Source organism: Prionailurus viverrinus, chromosome D2, assembly GCF_022837055.1.
Source record: "Prionailurus viverrinus isolate Anna chromosome D2, UM_Priviv_1.0, whole genome shotgun sequence".
NCBI classification, from domain to species: Eukaryota; Metazoa; Chordata; class Mammalia; order Carnivora; family Felidae; genus Prionailurus; species Prionailurus viverrinus.
Genome location: NC_062571.1, coordinates 80925162 through 80943106, shown reverse-complemented (window position 1 = coordinate 80943106; position 17945 = coordinate 80925162). Strand labels below are relative to the sequence as shown.

General features: G+C 57.0%; 1 protein-coding gene across 1 annotated transcript in view; it reads left to right on the top strand.

Annotated features, from left to right (window-relative positions):
* The window catches only part of FAM53B (family with sequence similarity 53 member B), a 113178-nt gene that overhangs the window by 32277 nt on the left and 62956 nt on the right, over nucleotides 1–17945 (top strand). Inside the window, exons 2-3 of the mRNA XM_047824346.1 lie at nucleotides 5106–5371; nucleotides 12904–12958. Coding sequence (XP_047680302.1) covers nucleotides 5294–5371; nucleotides 12904–12958 — 133 coding nt within the window. The 5' untranslated portion in view covers nucleotides 5106–5293. The remainder of the gene's footprint in view (nucleotides 1–5105; nucleotides 5372–12903; nucleotides 12959–17945) is intronic.

The following is a 17945-nucleotide window of genomic DNA, read 5'->3' as shown; positions in this document are numbered from 1 at the left end:
TCACAAGCAGGAAATCGACACAGAGGCAGTCAAGGCATGGGACATTCCCATCACCAGGAGGATGCCTTCTGTTGCCTTTTCATCCCCCACCTGCCTCGCCCTCCCACACCCCCAGCCCAAACCCTCATCTCAGACCCCAGGTCCGCACTAAATCTATGCCTCATTTCTGGCGCTTTGTCATTTCAGGAATGCTACGTGAATGGAATCATGCCATAATTAACGTGTGGGGATTGGGTGTTTTCACCGCACATAATTCTCTGGAGAGTCGTTCCAGTAGGTTTCAACAGTCCGTTCCTTTTTAACGCTGAGTAGTATTCCCCGCTGTGCCTGTGTCACAGTGTGTTTCTCCATTCGCCCCTTGAAGGACATCTGGGTTGTTTCTTGGTCTGGGCTGTCAGGAATATAGCTGCTGTGAACAGTCATGTGCAGGTTTTTGTGTGAACGTAAGTTTGCGTGCCTCTGGGATAACCGCCAAGGGGACCACTTGCTGGGGTCTATGGTAGTTGCTTGAGTGGGCTTTTGAAGGATGCACTTGGGATGGGGGGGCAGCTGAGGAGTGGGGCCATGTTGCAGGTGGACATCGGTGGGAAGCGTATGCCTGGGAGCTGGGCCACTTGGGTTCAGATGCAAGATCAGCCTCTCCGCCTTGGTGAGCTTTATCCATCTGCAAAATGGGGGTAAAGTGAGCCTGTTGTATAGCTGACGTGTATAAAGTGCTTGGGACGCAGTAGGTTCTCAATAGATAGAAGCTGTTTTTTTGTTCTTTGCTTTTGAGAGAACGTGAGCGTGGGAGAGGGACAGATAGGGGTGGGTGGGGTGGGGTGGGGAGAGAGAGAATCTTAAGCAGGCTCCGTGCTCATGACCCTGGAATCATGACCTGAGCTGAAATCAAGAATCGGACCTTTAACCGACTGAGCCACCCAGGTGCCCCTAGAAGCTGTTCTTAATATGGGTTAAAAGAAAACCCGCCAGGCCAGAGCAGGGGCTGTGCCCCAGAGGTGGCCTCCAGGAGGCCTTTACCTTGCCACTTGTGACTCTGAGGCACCCCCTTCTGCCTTGGGCAGAGCCACACTACCAGTTTACCAGTTGTCCCTTCGAAGGCTGAGCCTCAACCGCCCCCCCCTCTCCCCCGCCCCCAGCTTTTCCCTGAGAAGCCCCTGGCCCCGTTCTCAGACTGGGCTGTGAGTCTCTGGACGGGCACTGGCATTCCCCAGTGAACTTGGCCAGGCCCATGCCAGGGATCAAAGGAATCCCAGGGAATTCCAGATTGTGCCAGGCTCTGCTGGTCTGGATTTGCCTCACAAAGTCTAAGAATGTGCCTGGATCCTTTCAGATGTTGCTACAATTTAGTCTCTTTCAAAATGTGTTTGAGCTCTTACTGTATTCGGGGCACTGTGCTAGGTGTTGCAAAGGGCCCAGAAAAAAAAAAAATCACTCTTTTTCAACAGATCAAAGCAGACGAGCCCCTTGGGGAGCCCCCTGTGGCCACACGATAAAGTCTGCGTTCATGGGGCGGCTGGGTGGCTCATTTGGTTAAGCGACCGACTTCAGCTTGGGTCATGATCTCGCGGTCCGTGAGTTCGAGCCCCGCATCGGGCTCTGTGCTGACGGCTCAGCGCCTGGAGCCTGCTTCTGATTCTGTGTCTCCCTCTCTCTCTACTCCTCCCCTCCTTGCGTGCACTCTCTCTCTCTCTGAAAAAAACATTGCAAAAAAAGAAAAAAAGTCTGTGTTCAGTGGGCATGCAGAGCTCTTCTGGCTTGAAGTGGCCGTCCCAGCTCCTTGTTCTGGCGGCCGCCTCTCCTTGCCACACACCCTGTGCTCCTGCCACCAGTGTGCTCACCGCGTCCCGTGCACGGGGCAGGCCACTGTGCTTTGCTTACGGTCTTACTTCCGCTAGTGTGCCTTTCCTTCCTGGTGAAATCTTGCCTATTTTCTCTTTAACCAAAAAAGTATCCTATGCCCTGGATGAAGGATTTAAGGAGCACGCAAGGCCGCACGACCAAAGCGCCTCGTACTCTGGAACTGCGGGCCCTTCCATAAGGCGGCCGTGCTTTTGGGACTGCGCCGTTCTCCTCTCTCCGTTCATCTCACGGGGTGTCTTGGGGAGGGTTTCACATCTGTACCATCAGAGGTGCCTCGTTCCATCCGTGGCTAAAGCGGCACGGCGGTCCTTCACGTGGCTCCACCGCGATGTGTGTGAACAGTCCCCGGGTGGTGGCTTCTTGGCTGTCCCCACTCCTGGGCTCTTCCGGGTCATGCTGCATGTTGTCGGCACACGTGCGGGGGTGGGGGGCGGTTTACCACTGCGCTCCGGTGCCCCCTACCCCTGCCTGCCTTAGTTAGATTAGTGTCTGCGTTCGCGGAACTCTCCGTGACCCTCGAGGACAGGCATCGCGCTTGACTTCCCTTCTCCACTGGGCGCCTGCTGTGTTTGCCGACCATCCGTTTCCAGAAGCATGTGGGGCTCTGGTATTCGCCCCTCGTGCTGCCGCCGTGAGTCCCGCCTCTCGTCGGGGCTCCAGCGGGGGCAGAGCCGCAAGAGCAGGGACGCCCGCACCGCTGCCTCGGTCCTGCTTCGTGTTTGGTGCCTATCGGCGGCGTCCCGGTGGCCTAATGTGTTTCCATGGCAATGGAGTCCCACAGCATCATTCTTAATGACCACCTACTGTTTCACCAGAGAGATGGGCCACCATATGACCAGTGCCATCCTGATCGAATTTGGCTTTAAAACAATTTAACGGACTTTCTCTTTAAAAAAGTCCGAGAGGACAGCTCGCTGCTCGGGCGTCCGTTGCCGAGAAAGGATCGGGACCCGCAGCCTCCCCGACGAAAGTCGTGACGGTAGCTGCCGTTCATCGAGCGCTTCCTCACAGGAGCACATGAGCTAGGACTTCTCACTGAGCAAAGGGTTTGAGCTCTGTTGTCAGATGGTACAGCAGTCTTCTGAGGCAGGCACTGTCGTCCGTATTTTATGGAGAGAGAAAGAGACTGAACTTGGTAAAGGTCACTCAGACGGTGCGTTTCAGGAGCTGGGATTCCGCCCCAGGTGTCCTTGACCGAGGAGGACGTGAGCTGGTACCTTCTGAGCCCACCTGCCTTTTAGGGAAGACGGAAGTGAGAGGCGGGGGCGGGGTGGTGCCAGGGCAGGTTACCTCTGGGCCTTGGGCCAATGGCTGGCTGCCCCAGAACTGCATGAGGTCGTACCCAGAAAGAAGATGGCCGCCGGCGGGCCTCGACTCCGCCACTGAGGCGGCACAAAGGGTCCCTTTGAAGGGAGAGTCCGTGGCACCCCGCCTCCCAGCCCCGCTCCCCAGCCAAGCATCCAGGGGGCTGGCGGGCATTTCTGGCTCAGCTTTCTGGCCGGAGCTTGGAGGAGTGGTCTGAAATTCTTTCCTTGAGCAGCTCACTCTTGGTCAGAATGTGTTGCTTCTAGGCCGATGTGGTGTTGAAGTGCTCATCGGGTCACCCGGTGCGACCTGGGAGCCTACCCTCCACCAGGCCTCTTCCTGAACAGCCAGTCCTTTGAAAATGTATTGATTCCCCCCCCCCCCCCCTTCCTTGCTTTTGCACTTTGGATGAACCTTGTTTTCGAAGAACAGTAGAAGGTAATTTTCCTGTGCTTGCCAGCTGGCCCGTAATTGAGCAATTTCAATAACACCCACTGTAAAGTCTAATCGAAGTAAACAGGAAAATATGATTTACAATCTGGATAGCAAGTAAATACCAGGGTGCAATTAATTTTTACACAGAGCAACAGATTCTAAAACATTTTCCTGCACCGAGCAGTTTGTTTTTAATTACAGATTAGGAGCTGGCCTTTTCTACTATTATCGTCATGATTTTTTTTTACTTTGTGATGGTGGTCTTCGGGTTCCTTGCATCTGATGTGACTTCCTTTGACGGTGTAACCACAGGAGGGTGGGATGGCGAAACAGGATCAGAGAAACTGATTTGTAAGGAGCGCGTTTTCAAACCTGAGCCAAGGGCTGTGTTCTTTCAGCATTTGTTTGGGGGGTGACGCGGGAGGAGGTCCTGGTGGGCCGTGTGGCATGGCGGCCTGAGAGGTCTCAGGCTACAAAGGTCCCCAGTATTGCAAATGTGTCGTTGTTGAGATGTCCTTCTAGGGATGAGAAATAGTGCGCCTTAAAAATTTTTTTTTAAGTTTATTTATTTTGAGAGACAGAGAAAGAGCGTGAGTGGAGGGGGGGTGGGCAGAGAGAGAGAGAGAGAGAGAGAGAGAGAGAGAGAATCTCAAGCAGCCTCTGTCCTGTTAGTGCAGAGCCCCACATGGGGCTCCAACTCACGAACCGTGAGATCATGACCTGGGCCAAAAGCAAAGAGTCGGACGCTTAACAGACTGAGCCACCCAGGTGCCCCTAGATATGTGCCTTTCAGTGGCCAGGGTGCCTGACTCTTTGATTTTGGCTCAGGTCATGATCTCCCCGTTCGTGAGTCAGAGCCCCGTGTTGGGGTCTGCCATGACTGCTTGCAGCCTGCTTGGGATTCTCTTTCTCTTCCTCTCTCTCTGCCTCTCTCTCTCTCTCTCAAAATAAATAAGTAAGTAAGTAAAGTAAGTTCTCCAAATAAACAAACCCTCCAGATTCTTCCAGTAGCTTCTGTTCATAACCGGGAGGAGGGTAGTAGCCTCCTTGCTGACTGAGGCTGCCTGAGGGCTGACCCCTTCAGTTTTGACTGTGGGGCTGGTCTGTACCTGACCCTCAGCCTTGGGCATATACCGAAGCTGTCTGTAAAGCCAGCTGGGTGGAAGGTGTCGCGTGACTTGAGCAGAGTCTGGGGGACAGCAGATTGTGACCGACCCAGACCCTGAGATAGGTCGTAAAGGTGCCATGTGGCTAAACTGAGACACGTTGCTGGACCCACCAGTGCGTTGGCTTTAGGGACGCCTCAAGGCTGGCATGAGGTGGGGTGGGGACTCTGAGAAGGTGATTCCGGACTTTGTGGCCAAAATGCCTCTCCTTTGGCAGGGAGGCAGTTCCATTCCAAGCGGGGTCCCGGCATGGGGTAGGCGGGGGCGTGGGCAGCTCTCTCAGGGCCCCGGTCTTCCCAAGACCTGAATCCCTTTGCCTTTCTGTTGTCTTTCCAGGGAGTTGACTGCACTTGGCCATTTCCTGGAAGAGCCCCAGCCTGAGGGCAAGCGGCCGATGGGGAGCTGTTACTGCTGATGCCAGTCACCTGGGAGGTGCCCAGGAGGTCACCCTCTGCCCAAGTCTGCCCAACCGAAGATGGCTCGTGCCCACCCTGGGATGGAGCCCAGTGCCTGAGGTCCTTACCATGGTGATGATCCTGAGTAAAAGCCTCGACAACCAGGGAGCTGACTCCATAGCATGCAGGACCTTCAACCCTGAGCTGGTAAGGACTCAGTGGGCCTCCTATCTCAGATGACCTTTCTTGAGGCCTGGTGTCCAGCTGGGGCTGTGGACCGAACATGCAGGCTTAGCAGACCGAATCCAGAGTGCCCGGGAGCAGAACTCTGGGAGATGCTGCAGGCCAGGGCAGTGGGCACAGTCACCCAGAGCCTGGCCAAGTACTTTCAGGAAGTAGCTGGCGAGGTCCGGCCAGCGCCCTGCTAAATAGGACCAAGCGTGGTTCTGCCGTCCCTGCAGCTCCTTCTGGTCTCCACCCGGGGAGGGGAGGGGGTTTCCGGAAGGGAGGTGGCGGCCGCCTGGGGAATGTCAGGGGTGGGAGAGGAGGGGGAAAGAAGGCGCGGTCTGGCGGCCAAGATGGTGGGCTGTGGTGACAGCCGCTCTCCGCCGCCTTCTGCCCAAGTTGTCCTCTGACCAAGCGGCCTGATGGGCTGGGCCAGAGAGGCAGACGGCCCGGCCTTCTCCGACTGAGAACAGAGTAGCCTCCTAACCCCCTTCCAGCCCCAGCTCCTCAGAAGTGAGCGGGGCCGCTTCCCCGCAGAGGGGCCGAGAAGAGGTCCCGCTCCGGCTTGAATACACTCGGGGAGGAGTTTTGCAGATAGCTACATCCCCAGCACTCTGCCGCTTCTGTGGTCAGCAGGCACCCATCCCGGTGCCCTTCACAGCCCCTCGTGTGAGCCCACCCTGGCACCCTCGTGGGCTCCCTCCCCAGGCTCGCACCGACAGCCAGGCCAAGAGCAGACAGGACAGGCCGGGTCTCCAGCCCTTGAAGGAGTGTGGGAAGGCTGCCGAGACCCGAGGCCTTTACAGCCCGCCGTGGGTGTGCCGGGCACTGGACTGGAAGCATTCCGCAAGCGAAGGTGGGCTGGGTCTCTCCGCCCATCACGGCTTCCTTTCCACTTTGCATTGAGTATCTCTAACTAGATTCTCTCTCGCCATCCCCACTGCCGCCACTCTGGTCCCACCTGCCGTCCTCTCTCGTCTGGAAGTTTGTTGTAACAGATTTGCTTCTGGCTCGTTAGCCTGTTATGCACACAGCAGCCACAGGGACTACAAGGCAGATGCATCCCTCCCCTGCTCTAGCCTTCCACGGGCTTCCCACCTCAGGTTGAGCAAATGCCAAAGACCTGGCCGGGAGGCACGAGGCCCATGTCCTCTGGCTTTCCGTGACCATGCTGCTTTTTCTCTGCTCTCCCTCTGCTCCCTCCACTCTGCTCAAGCCACACTGGCCTCCTCGCTCAACATGTCAAGCAGGAGCCTGCCTCAGGGCCTTTGCACTTCCTGTGTGGCCCAGAACACTGCCGCTTAGCAGGGCTCCTTCCCTCCCTCCCTTTCTTTTTTGCTCACTTAACCTAACATTGAACTCTGCCACCTTCACCCCCTCTCCCATGCTTGCTGCCCCTCTCCCTGTCTGTCTTCCCTCAGACTGCCTATCCCACATTTTGATCTCGTTTGTTGAAAGACTTCGCTGAAACGTGAGCTTCATGAAGGCAAGGAATTTTGTTTCTTTTGCTTGTTGCTGAGTACCCAGTGCCTGAGACCAGGGCCTGGGCGGTGCTCAGGGACATTTGTAGAGTGAGTGAATGTGGGTTCCTGCACCCCAGCTGCTGCTCAGCTCGGGTTTGCTCTGGTTCCTCTCTGGCTGCTGCTCAGGTTCACAGCCGAGGTGCGGGTACGAGCTGCTCTGCTTTCTGCTGGTGGGGGGTGGGGGTGGGGTGTTTTCCTGCCGAAATCTGAAGAACACATCTGGAGTAGCTCTGACCAAAAAGGAACGACCTCCGGGGTGAGGGCCATCTGGAGGTCCCCAGGGAGGGTCCCTGCCCGGTTCCAGCTGTGCTGCTGGCCTCAGCAGCTGCTGCTGAACTTGGTCCCGTCTCAGGGCCGGCCTGGCCGGGGCTGGCTGTGGAGCTGGTCCCAGGGCACGTGGGCCCCAGGTCAGCTGAGCTGCTCTTCGAGGAGGCAGGGCCTGAGTGCCTGCCAGCAAGAGCGTGGCCTCCCAGCCCTAGCCTGGGAAGGGAGACTCATCTTCTCAGGAAAGCAAAGGAAGGTTGAGGGAAGCGGACTTGAAGTCCAGGCCTGCACAGCCAGCAACCGAAGGAGGACCCCACATCGCCTCGGCCTGGTGTTGACGTCCGTGAGACGGAAGAGAGAGTACGGTGATGGTCGAGTGTGCTCTCTCCTCTGGCCGGCGGTGCTGGGAGGAAGCAGACGGGGGCTTTGCTTCGGCTTCCTAAACTGGCAACACCAGCCTCCTGTAAATACCATCAAGATAACAACGGGAACATGGAAAAGTGTTTCTCCTTTGTTTTCTAAGCAGGCTAAGAAGATAACAGAAAGCAGGGGGCGGGGGGTGGGGTGGGGTGGGGGGGGCTTCAGATTAAAAAAGAAAACATGAGTCACAGGCCACTTTGGAATTAGGGGAGCAGGCCCCAGACACACAGCAGTGAGAGAGAGAAAGTCTGAAACTGTGGGTGAAAGTCACCTGGGGGCCACCCAGCGACCTTGGTGACACGGGGCTAGTTGGCCTGTAGACCCTCCCTCCCTGCCCTCTGAGGTCTCTTGTTCTTTTTCTAAAAACGAAATGCGGGGGACAAGTGACTGGCCTTGTTCCCGAGAGAGATGCAGGAAAACAGAAAAAAGGGCCGAGGAGTGCTCAGCTGCCTGGCCCTGGGGAGAGAGGGCTGAGGGCCCCGCCCGGCCCCAGCCCCGGTCCGGCTTGCACACTGCACAGCAGTGAGGACTGTGCTCGCTTCCCCTTTCCCCCACTCTGCTGGTCGCTTTCCTCTGCAGAGTGGGCTCTTCCTCCTCGTGTTCTAACATTAGCTACTGCTGCTGGAAGGCAGCCCGGACGGTTGACCTCGGGAGCGGCGTTCTCCGGCCCCTCCCTGCACGCCCACACTCAGGCCATGGCCCGTTCTCCCGGGCCCGAGTGACCATCTTCCCTGGCCCGGCCTGCCTCCACCCCCCCCCCCCACCCCCCCGCTGGCCAGCGACAACCCTCTCTCTCGAGTCTGGAGACTGTCCCAGGGTAAAGTGGCTGCCTCTGTTTCCCCAGCCTCGAGGTGTTTCCCACAAGAGCCGACACTGGTTTTGGGAGCAAGTACTTGCCTTTGTTCTTGTTGGATCAGGATGCCGAGGCTGTGATTTGCCTCTTGGGAAGAGCCTGGCCGTCCAGGCCTTGCACGCAGCTGCCTGGGCACGGAGAGCCTTCATACCCACAGCCACCCTGAGTCGGCACTGGGCACAGCAGCCCCAGCCGGGATCACTGGCAGGCCCCAGGCTGGCCCGAGTTAGAACCCAGGGGTGCACGTGTGGTCCGCGGCAGTCCGGTGCCTTTCTCCCACCTACCCTTAGCCACTACCCACGCCTTGGCCAACCCTGACGCCTGGGGGGGGGGGGGCAGGGTCACCACTCCGTCTGTGTTGGCATCTTTGAGAGCGTCCACACAGGGGCACTCGTCCCTCTTTGGCGTCTTTTTTCCTTGTCAGGCGTGGCTCCGTCTTCTTCCCACAGCCACGGTCTCACTGTGTTCCTTTCAGCAGGCTGGGGTGCCCTGCTTGTCCTGCTCAAGTGCGTGGGTGTGAGCCCGACTGTGTCACGTTGTGGTTCCCCATCACACTGTCATGGGGAAGGAGTGATGTGATTGCTTTAGTCACTACTCTGCAGAAGAACGTTCTGAGGAAGCAGGATTATGGCCAGAGATGAGCTCTGCCATTTTCTGTCTGAGCAAGTTCCTCATTAAGTAAAGACCTGAATTGTCTTTTTATTCAGATGGGCCCCTGAAGCCCCAGTTTGATTTCCAGCTTTTGCCTTCTCTGCGGAGGATCTGGTGCCAAAACCTTGTCTTGTGACCCAAGGAATATCACAGAGACCAGGCCCTGCCCTGGGGTAGGCTTAGGAGTAGAGGCGTCACGGAGAAATAGAGTATCTTCTGCAAACACCAGCCAAGGCCTTGGCTTCAGTGTACACACTGAGTGTCGTATGGACCTTGAGGCTAGGAGTCCCCAGGGCCCGGCGGGCCTCACCACATGGTGAGTGGCTGGCCCATCCTTCCTGCAGTGGTGCAGAGGGTTTGACGGAGTGGGAAGGCTGGCTGCAGAGTGGCATATACCAGCAGGAATTTCATCATGTACCAGGTGTACTTGGGATAAATCGGCTCTGGCCACCTGGAGCCCAGACGGGAGCTTGGTGTTGGGCTCAGGGAAACCTGAGCCTGGTCAGGGTATGCCTGGGCCTGATGTCCTGGGAAGCTGTCGGGAGAGCGGTGAATGAGGTCCCAGAGAGGGCAGGGACAGGGCGGCTCGGAGGCTTTTGGAAGCAGGTGCTCATGGCAGGCTCAGGGCCTCCCTGCCGACTCCCAGCGCTGGCTCAGTCCAGGAGCCGGGCCGCAGAGCAGAGAAGGCCGCACCCGTGTCCTGTGCCCGTCCCGTGTCAGGGGAGATGGAGACACAGTCCCACCGAGACACTGCTGTGTGGAGGGAGGGGTCCCAGTGTAAAAGTGGGGTGCTGGAAGCAGAAGAAGGGGGGGCCGCATTACCAGGTCATGCGTTTTCACACACTCGGTGAGCGAGCAGGAGTGGGGCTCGCTGAGAACAGGGGACGTGGCGATGTTCCTTCAAGTGGTGTGAGATCTGGGTGCGACCGATCGCTGCCCACCTGTGCCCTGTGCCCCGCGAGGAGCCTTTGCCGAGTGTCCGTACTGCCTGCAAGGCCTTGTGGAGAAAAGCACGGGTGGGGAGGGTGCCCTTTGCCTGGGGCGGTCAGGGAGGGTGGCCGAGGAGGCCGTGCGGCAGGAGTGAGGCGGGGAGCCTGTCGTGGAAAGACTCGAGGTGGCATTGGGAGGGCCAGTGTCCCACGGCCTTGGCTCGTGTGGGCCTGGTGGCTGCAGGGAGAGGGGTGGCGGGTTTCACTCTGGTTGCCGTGAGAAGTCATTGGAGGTCTGTAAGCAGAGGAGCAGCATCGCCTGGCCTCTGTGGGTTCTGGGTGGAGAGCGGACGATGGGCCCACGGCCCAGGCTGGGGACGGGTTAGGAGGCTGGTTCGGTCTAACAGCAGAGGGCAGTGGTGGCGGTTCCACGCTCCCGTTCCACGTGTGTGCTCCCCGGCCTGGCCAATGAGCGGCCGTAGCCAACGGGGATGAATCCTTGCTGAGCGAATGAACGGGTGAGCGAGGGCCCGGGAGCCCCCGTGTGCTGGCGCAGTGGTTTCCCTCTGCGTCTGTGGGCTGCCCACGCCGGCCGAGTGGAAGGAAAAGCCCCGTGAGCCGTGCTCCGCTGACAGGTCAGCGGGCTGGCTCACCGGGTCGCTTCCTGTCGTCTGGAAACCCCAAGCCGTCCTCAGTGGCATCTGTGCGGCAATGCAGCAGGCGGGCTGCTCGAGGGTCCTTGCTCTCTTCTGCCTTCCCCGGCCCCATCCCAGTTTGGTTTTCTGTGCGCCGCCCGCCCGGCTCGCTTTGCCACCTGCCTCCCCAACCCGGCCACGGGGCGGGGGCTGTGGTTCCCCAGCAGGTGTTTGCTTTGTGCCAGGGTGCCCCTGTAGCGTTGGAGTTTTCTCCCCCCGGCAGGCGAGGCCCCTGGCACAGCCAAGCCCGACTTCCCTCTGTGAACCCTCCCCCCCGGGAGCGGAGCCTGCCTGGTGTCCATGGGCTGCACGCTTGGGTGTCGGGGACGGCACTGCCCAGAGGCCGGGCTCTTGGGTCTTTGTCACCCACTCCCCTTGGGTGACTTCGGTGTGGGTTTTCAGCGCGCGTCCTGCTGTGGGAGCCAAGTCATTTGGAAGACAGGCAGACACGGCCATCTGACTTTTTCCAGCTGTTTCCTGGTTGGCCGTAGACTGGGTGGTTAAAGTCACCGTGGGATCCAGAAGGGCAACCCGTCCTGAAAATAGGATTCTTGTTCTCAACCGAGGAGTGGGCACCGGAGAAGCCCTGCCCCGCCCCCTTTGCTTCTTGCAGCCTTCTGGTCCTTGAGCACCGGCTCCGGTGTTCCCCGCGGGACGCCGGCCCCGACCTCGCGCACCCCGGCACCCTTGGCCTGGGTCCTCTCCCCTCCGCTCCCACGCTCCCTGCCGTGCGATGTTTCGTCTGTGTGACTCTGTCCTCCACGAAACGTGAGCTTCCTGAGGACCAGGGCGGGCGTCCTTCACCTCTGTGTCCCAGGCTGGCCGGGATGGCCCCTTAGTGACCTGGATGGATGAACACGTAGCTGACTGAGCGCCGAGGGCTCTGAACTGGGGAGCTGGGGACAGGTACTTGGCGCCCCTTTATCTGGGTGGGGCCAGGTCTTTCCTAGTCAGCTCCCTCTCACAGCCTTGTGGCCCTTAAGGCACCAGGGCCTGGATTCCCGCCCTCTTCTCAGCCTGGAAGCCTGCGTGTCCCTGTTGTTTGGGGCTCCTCCCAGAAGATGGAGTTCTCTTGGACGGGCCGACTCCTCTGGGGCCGAGAGCTTCTTTCCCCATCACGTGGTCAGTCCCGTCGTGCAGCCTGCGTGTGAATAATTTCCAGTACTTACGAGTGGGTGACTGGCGGAAGGAGGAGGGAAGGAAGGAGGAGGGAAGGAGTCGTAAGAGTGCTTGAGGCAGGGCCTTCTTTCTGGGGCCCCGGTGGGCACGGTCTCCTCCTCACCAGAGGTCAGAATAGGCCGCCTGACCCCCGCCGCAGCCGGCACAGGGGAGCCCGGAACGTTCCGTGCTCAGGTTACCGTGTAGCCGCGGAGCAGTGTCCCGTCTTGGGGTTCTCGTGGAAGCCCAGTGGCCCGTTTCTCTCCCAGCGGCCGTAGCATTTTGTTGAGGGTGGGTGTGCGGTGTGAGGGGAGACGCACGATGCTCCCAGTGGAAAGGGAAGCCGTCGGAATACCGTGCCAAGGAGTCTGAAAGGCATAGCTCTTTGCTGTGACCAAATAACACCTTCGAGTTTCTGTTTCAGTTCAGAGAGGGTGCCCGGGGTGGGGGGGGCCTACTTGTTGCGGCAAAGCAGCTTGCACGGCGAAGGGCCACCCTCCTGAGGTTTACCTGATGCTTCTGTGTAGAGGAGGAAGAGCTGTTCTTCTGGTGTCTCGGGGTGGGGAGGGGGGGTGGAGGGAAGGAGCCGAGGGTGACAGATGGGCCTGTGCTCCTCACTGGGGTCTCTTCCTGTCATCGAGAGGCCCCCTCTTCTCCCAGCCTGGGCTGTGGGGAGGCCTCTCTGCAGCCCGGCTTGGGGAACCACATATATCACACCTCGTCCGTGTCACTCACACGGCCCAGTCCCCGAGCGTCAGAAGCCACGGGGCTTTCTTGTGTGTTTTTGAAGCCATTAACTTGACGGCCTCCGTAACTCACTGGAGACTTTGGACGCGGAGTCCGGGTCTGATTACGGGCCGATGTTGCCTCTCGTAACACTTTTGTCTCCGTCCCCTAATCTGACGTTGGCAAGAGACAGTTACCCCTTTAACTGTGACTTTAGCAAGGGATCAGTGCAGGGTCATGTGCAAACGTGCTTCTTATGACGCGAAGAGTGAATAGCTTTTCTGGTTGTTTTCAGCACACGCCAAAGAAGATGAGTCAAGGACCGACACTTTTCTCTTGTGGAATTATGGGTGAGTAACCAAGGTGGCCGTGAAGAGTGCTTCTCTAGTCCTTCCGCCAGGGCCTGAGTCCTCCAGGTGAGACGTTGGAAGCCCTTTCCGGACACGGACACGGGCACAGGGAGCAGAGTGGGGACTCTGCCACCCCGTTCCGACCCCAGTGGTGCCGGAGTGGCGCCCGGGCTGCGGGGCTGAGTGAGCGGACGGGCGCTGGTGCGTGCTTTGCAAATGTCGTCTCCAACCGTAACGTTGAGTGTTTTCTGTCTGGTTTTTAAGGTAACCACGTTCATTTTTTTTTTTTTTTTTTAATTCGGAAAACGTACCCCGGTGTAAAGTGTAAGATGAAAATCTCTCCTAGCCCCCCAAAACCCAGTGATAACTCCTATTAATATTTTGGTGTGTTTTTATGTCCTGTGAGTTTTTTTACGCAGCCATGATGGACACCGGATTACATAAAATTAGATACGAAGAAGTTTTGCTTTTCTTTGTTTCACTGAGTCACAGTTACCATCATTCCCGCATCGCATGACGTTTGTTGGTTCCACGCTGGTTTAAGGAGGCCGAAGTACTGAATTGTGTATCAATATGTGTTTAACGTTGTGACTGTTTCTTGGCTGTTGGGTGGCATGGCTGTTTTATTGGCCGTTGTGATTAATTAACAGTGACTAAGCGTCGAAGTCATCGTCTTCTGTCTGCCTTCAGGATTATTCCTTAGGAGTTCCCAGGAGTGGAATAGAGAGGCCAGAAGGCAGGAACGTTTTTAAGGGTCTTGCTTCCTATTGTTGGCTTGCTTTCCAGAAAGGTTGTCTCAGTCCCCTGTGCCCGTGCGAGTGTGAATTACTGTTTTTTTTTACAAGGGGGCAGAGGGGATGACTGCACTGATTACATTGATTTTTTTCTGTGCTCCCAATGACCGAGCACGATCCCTCCTTTCACCGTGTCTCTGTGACTCCTGCCTCCCGTGGGGACACCTTGCCACATGAGTTTCTGTGAGGTTTGCATTGAGGCAGAAACCAAGCCTCCGAGATAGGCGACCACTTCAGGCCTTCAGCCTTTGACTCTGTGCACAGGGTTTTCTTTTTCTTCTTTAGGCTCCGTCCCGTAGGTGGGGTGACGAGGGTGGAGAGTCACAGGGAGCCCCAGGCTCCTGACTTTGCAGGGTCTCCGGGATTCTGCAGCAGCCTCGGTGTGGGGCGTGTGGGGATGCTCAGTTCACACCTGGGGAAACCAAGGCCTACTGAGGTGACCAAGCTCCCTTGGCAGAGCTGGACCCAGGCTGGGGGAGAAGGAAGATTGTTTTTGTTTTTTTTTCTTTCCCTCAGTCATAAGCCACAGCCCTGTGGGAGAGCCCAGGTGGCCCTCTTCATGCTGCCACCCGGAGGAAATAGAAACAGGGAGATCACCTGGCCTCGGTTTACCCATGTGACACACTTCTGAAACCTGTCCCCCACATGGGGCTTGATTGAGCACCTCGTTGGTGGTTAACGGCTTTCAACAAACCCTCAGTCACTTAGCCACATGGCTCGGAAGCTTGCCTCACCGCCTGCTTCATGGGCTGGACTCAGTTGTGCTGTGGTTGAACTGCCTGCCTTTGTCCTGCCAGGAAGGAGAGAGAGGCACCTGGGTGCTCAGCCCCTCAGCCCCGCCTGGATTTCAGCTGTCAGCTGGGCCAGGCTAGTACACGGGGCTGTGGAGACGTGGGTCTTTATTTCGAGGCCACTCGTACCTGATCTAGGCTGGTTCCAGGGCACTGCCAGGCAGCAGAGGAGCAGCCAGGCGCGGGGGTCTCCAGAGTCCTCCTGGCCTTCTCCTCGGCTGCTCTCTCTCCCGCGTGCCCGTCTTTCTGTTGACCACCCCTCCTCGATTTGGGGAGACCCTGACCCATCTGAAGCGTGCATTCACGGTACATTTCAGGGACGTGTTCCGTTAGATGTTTATTGAGTACCTACTAAGTGTCAGGCACTTGGCACAGAGATAAAGTCTGCCCCTGCGCTGGGCGGGGGAAGGGGGGTTCTATCTAGTGGAGTCTGGAGGAACAGGGAATTCAGCCCATCTTCCTGAGCCTCGGTCCCCTCATCTTGCAGATTGCAGTTCTTGGTGAGATTTAAAGGGACAGCGGCACACAGGAGGTGCTGGCTCAGTCCCTCCCGCCCTCATCCCATTTCCGGGCACTCGTGTAGGTGGAGTGTCAGCAGTCTGAGGCCTCCCGTGCCTGTGTGCAGCTGCAAGCTCAGGTGACCGCTCCTGCCCGCTTTAACCGGCGAATCGAGGCGTGGCCTCACCCTGCGACGTGAACTTGGTGGCAGGGGAGCATCCCAGGGAGTGAGATTTCACTTTAGGCCTGCCTGCTTTTTAATAGCACTCTGGGTCCAGCCGGATTTCTCAAGAGGGTTTTGAGCCCTTCCAGGGCTGGACAATACTCAGCGAAGACAAAATGTCCTGTTACTCTAATCACCGAACCCCCTGTGTGGCCCTGATCAGTGGACTTCTCCTGTGATTGCTGGGGACAGCTTGGCCCTGTGACTCAGGGCATTTCCCTCCTCCTGAGCCCCCATGCAAGGGTCCTAGCTGGAAGCCAGTGCGAGTTTGAGTTTCCTAAGCATTCTTAAGAAAACCCAGGCAAGGACATTAGGGTGGGGAGTGCAGTGGCCTTTTTGCTTCCTCTTAAAAAACCACCCTTTCAAGTTGTTCAGCCTCCTCTGCACCCACTTAGATAAAATGCCTCACTAATATGATCAAGTGCTCGCAACAGTGTGTGTTCTTTTTTAAGTACTTTATGTTGTTGTGAGCTGGCTTATGGGCCCCTCCCCAGCTTTCGCTCCCCCCACCCCCACCCCCCCACACCAAGTTTGGGAACTTGGTACAAAGAAGTGGTTTTGTGCTTGTCCAAAGCGGGGGAGAGAGAAGAGCAGGGCAGAGTGGAGCCAGGCCACCGCCCGGCCTGCTCTGCACCAGGGCCCCATGCTCCTTACTAGGTTGTGAGCCCCGCCTGGTCCCAGAAGGACTCCTCCTAGCAGAGACTGTGTTTTGCCCCGTGGCTTCCCTTCTCACCTCCCGTACCGTCCCGAGGACACTTTCTTTGCTGAACTGGAATTTCCTCTGCAGGCGGCTTCTGTGGGGAAGAGCTGTGTACGTGCCCAGTTATTGTGTTCTCCACACAGGAAACCTTGGTCAGGTGGCAGCTTCGTGGGTGTGGGCCGCCTGCTGGTCAGCTGGCCTGGCAGGCGGGCCAGCCCTTGCTGCCGGCCATGACTTCCAGCGGGTGGAGAAAGGGGCTCGGCCGCCCCTGAGAGGATCGCCGTGTGCTTGGAGAGGCAGGGGCTCTACGCGAATCCTTCCAACACGGCTCCCCCCCCCAGGTCCTCTGTCGTTCGCCGTGGGAGATGCTTCTTCACGCTGACCCAGGGGCACACGTGTATCAGTTTAATCTTTTGGTGAAACAGGACAAGTGGGGTGAGAGCAGCCTCCATTCACCACCCTTGGCTAATTGCACCCATTAACTGAATCCTGTATTGTAGGGACAATGGACACTACATATTCCCTTTTCCTCACCACTCAGGCGAGGAGAGGCCTGGAAATCAAATAATAGGTGAGAAAGCGAACACAATACCAATTATTGCAAAAAGGCCACTAGGAAAAGTCGTGTAAATACAAGTCAACGAACAGAGAACAAAACAATTCGTATGCTTAAAAAAAAAAAAAAAAAATTGCGAGGAAACCCATAATTACTTTAGGAGTTATGGTAATAAATTATTTATTAATGTAAATTATTTCACAGGCAGAGAACATAGAGAAACGAGCAGAAGGATCATGCATTATGTATAAAAGGGAATTGTAAAAATACGATAGCAGCCCTTACTTGTGCCACTCTGGTTCAGGTTTGTCAGCATTTTAATTATAAGCCCTTACTTTCTGTGTTTAATTACTTGGCTGTTAAAGTCTACTCTGTACATGAAAGGGTTGTTCCCGGGGGCACTCTCCGTGTTAATTTCTACAGGGTAAACCAGTTGGCTGTGCCGAGCCGCGTGGGACTGGAAGATTCCGCGTTGAGATTTGATAGCTTTTGGTCTTTTCACTCCACCACTGTTCGTTGCTGGAAGCGGAGTGGGATTGCACCTCGGGTGCAAAAGCCGGCACTCGGAGGTGGGGCATTTTAGATTTCCTAGCACCGGCAGAGGACTGAGACGAAATGGACAACGGTAATGGCACCTGAGTGGCTCAGGCCCGTTTCTGGTCTCTGCCGCTGCTTCCGTCTCTCTCAGAGGTAGCCATTTGGAATCCGATCATTGGACCAGAGCCTCCCATAAGAAACAGACGATCAGCCAAAATCGGCTAGAGAGAGCTTCGTTTTCATTTTTAAAAGCACATCCATATATGACTATGCAGACGTATGATTTTTCTGAAGTTTGTTTTTTCTTTGTTATTGGTTTTTATTTATCATCGGTACACGTGTGAGTTTTCACTCCCTCAAATAGCTTCAGGTGTGTCCATGCAGAGTGCTTTGAATGTTTCCTCGCACCATTTATTGGTTTCAGACGGTGTTTCCAGAATAAAGTACAGACTGGAAGTGGGTGCAAAGTGTGGTTGGCACATGACAGCTGTTCACGGTGACCAGTGAGAAGGGAGCCTCCCGGGCTGCCTTCTCGCCTGGGCTGGCCTGCCTTGGGGCCGGGAGGGGGCCCAGAGTGGTGCCAGAGGACAGGGGAAGACAACTGCCAGGCTCACTGGGCACCACCCACCACGGTGCATTGCCAGGTAGGAAGGTGGTCAAGTTCGGGGCAGCCTGGCCCAACTGCAAGAGCACGGCCTTGGGATGGCAGACCCTGCCGTTGGCTCGCTGTGCGTCCGTGGTTGAGGCGTGACGCTCTTCCGAAGCTCCGTTTTCTCCACCCGCAAGCCTGGGAATGCCGTGGTGCCTCATGGTTGAGCTGTGTGCTTGGGAACGTATGCTTACGCGCTCTCTCCGCCTCAGCAAAGGTCCCAGGGGGATGTTAGTTAA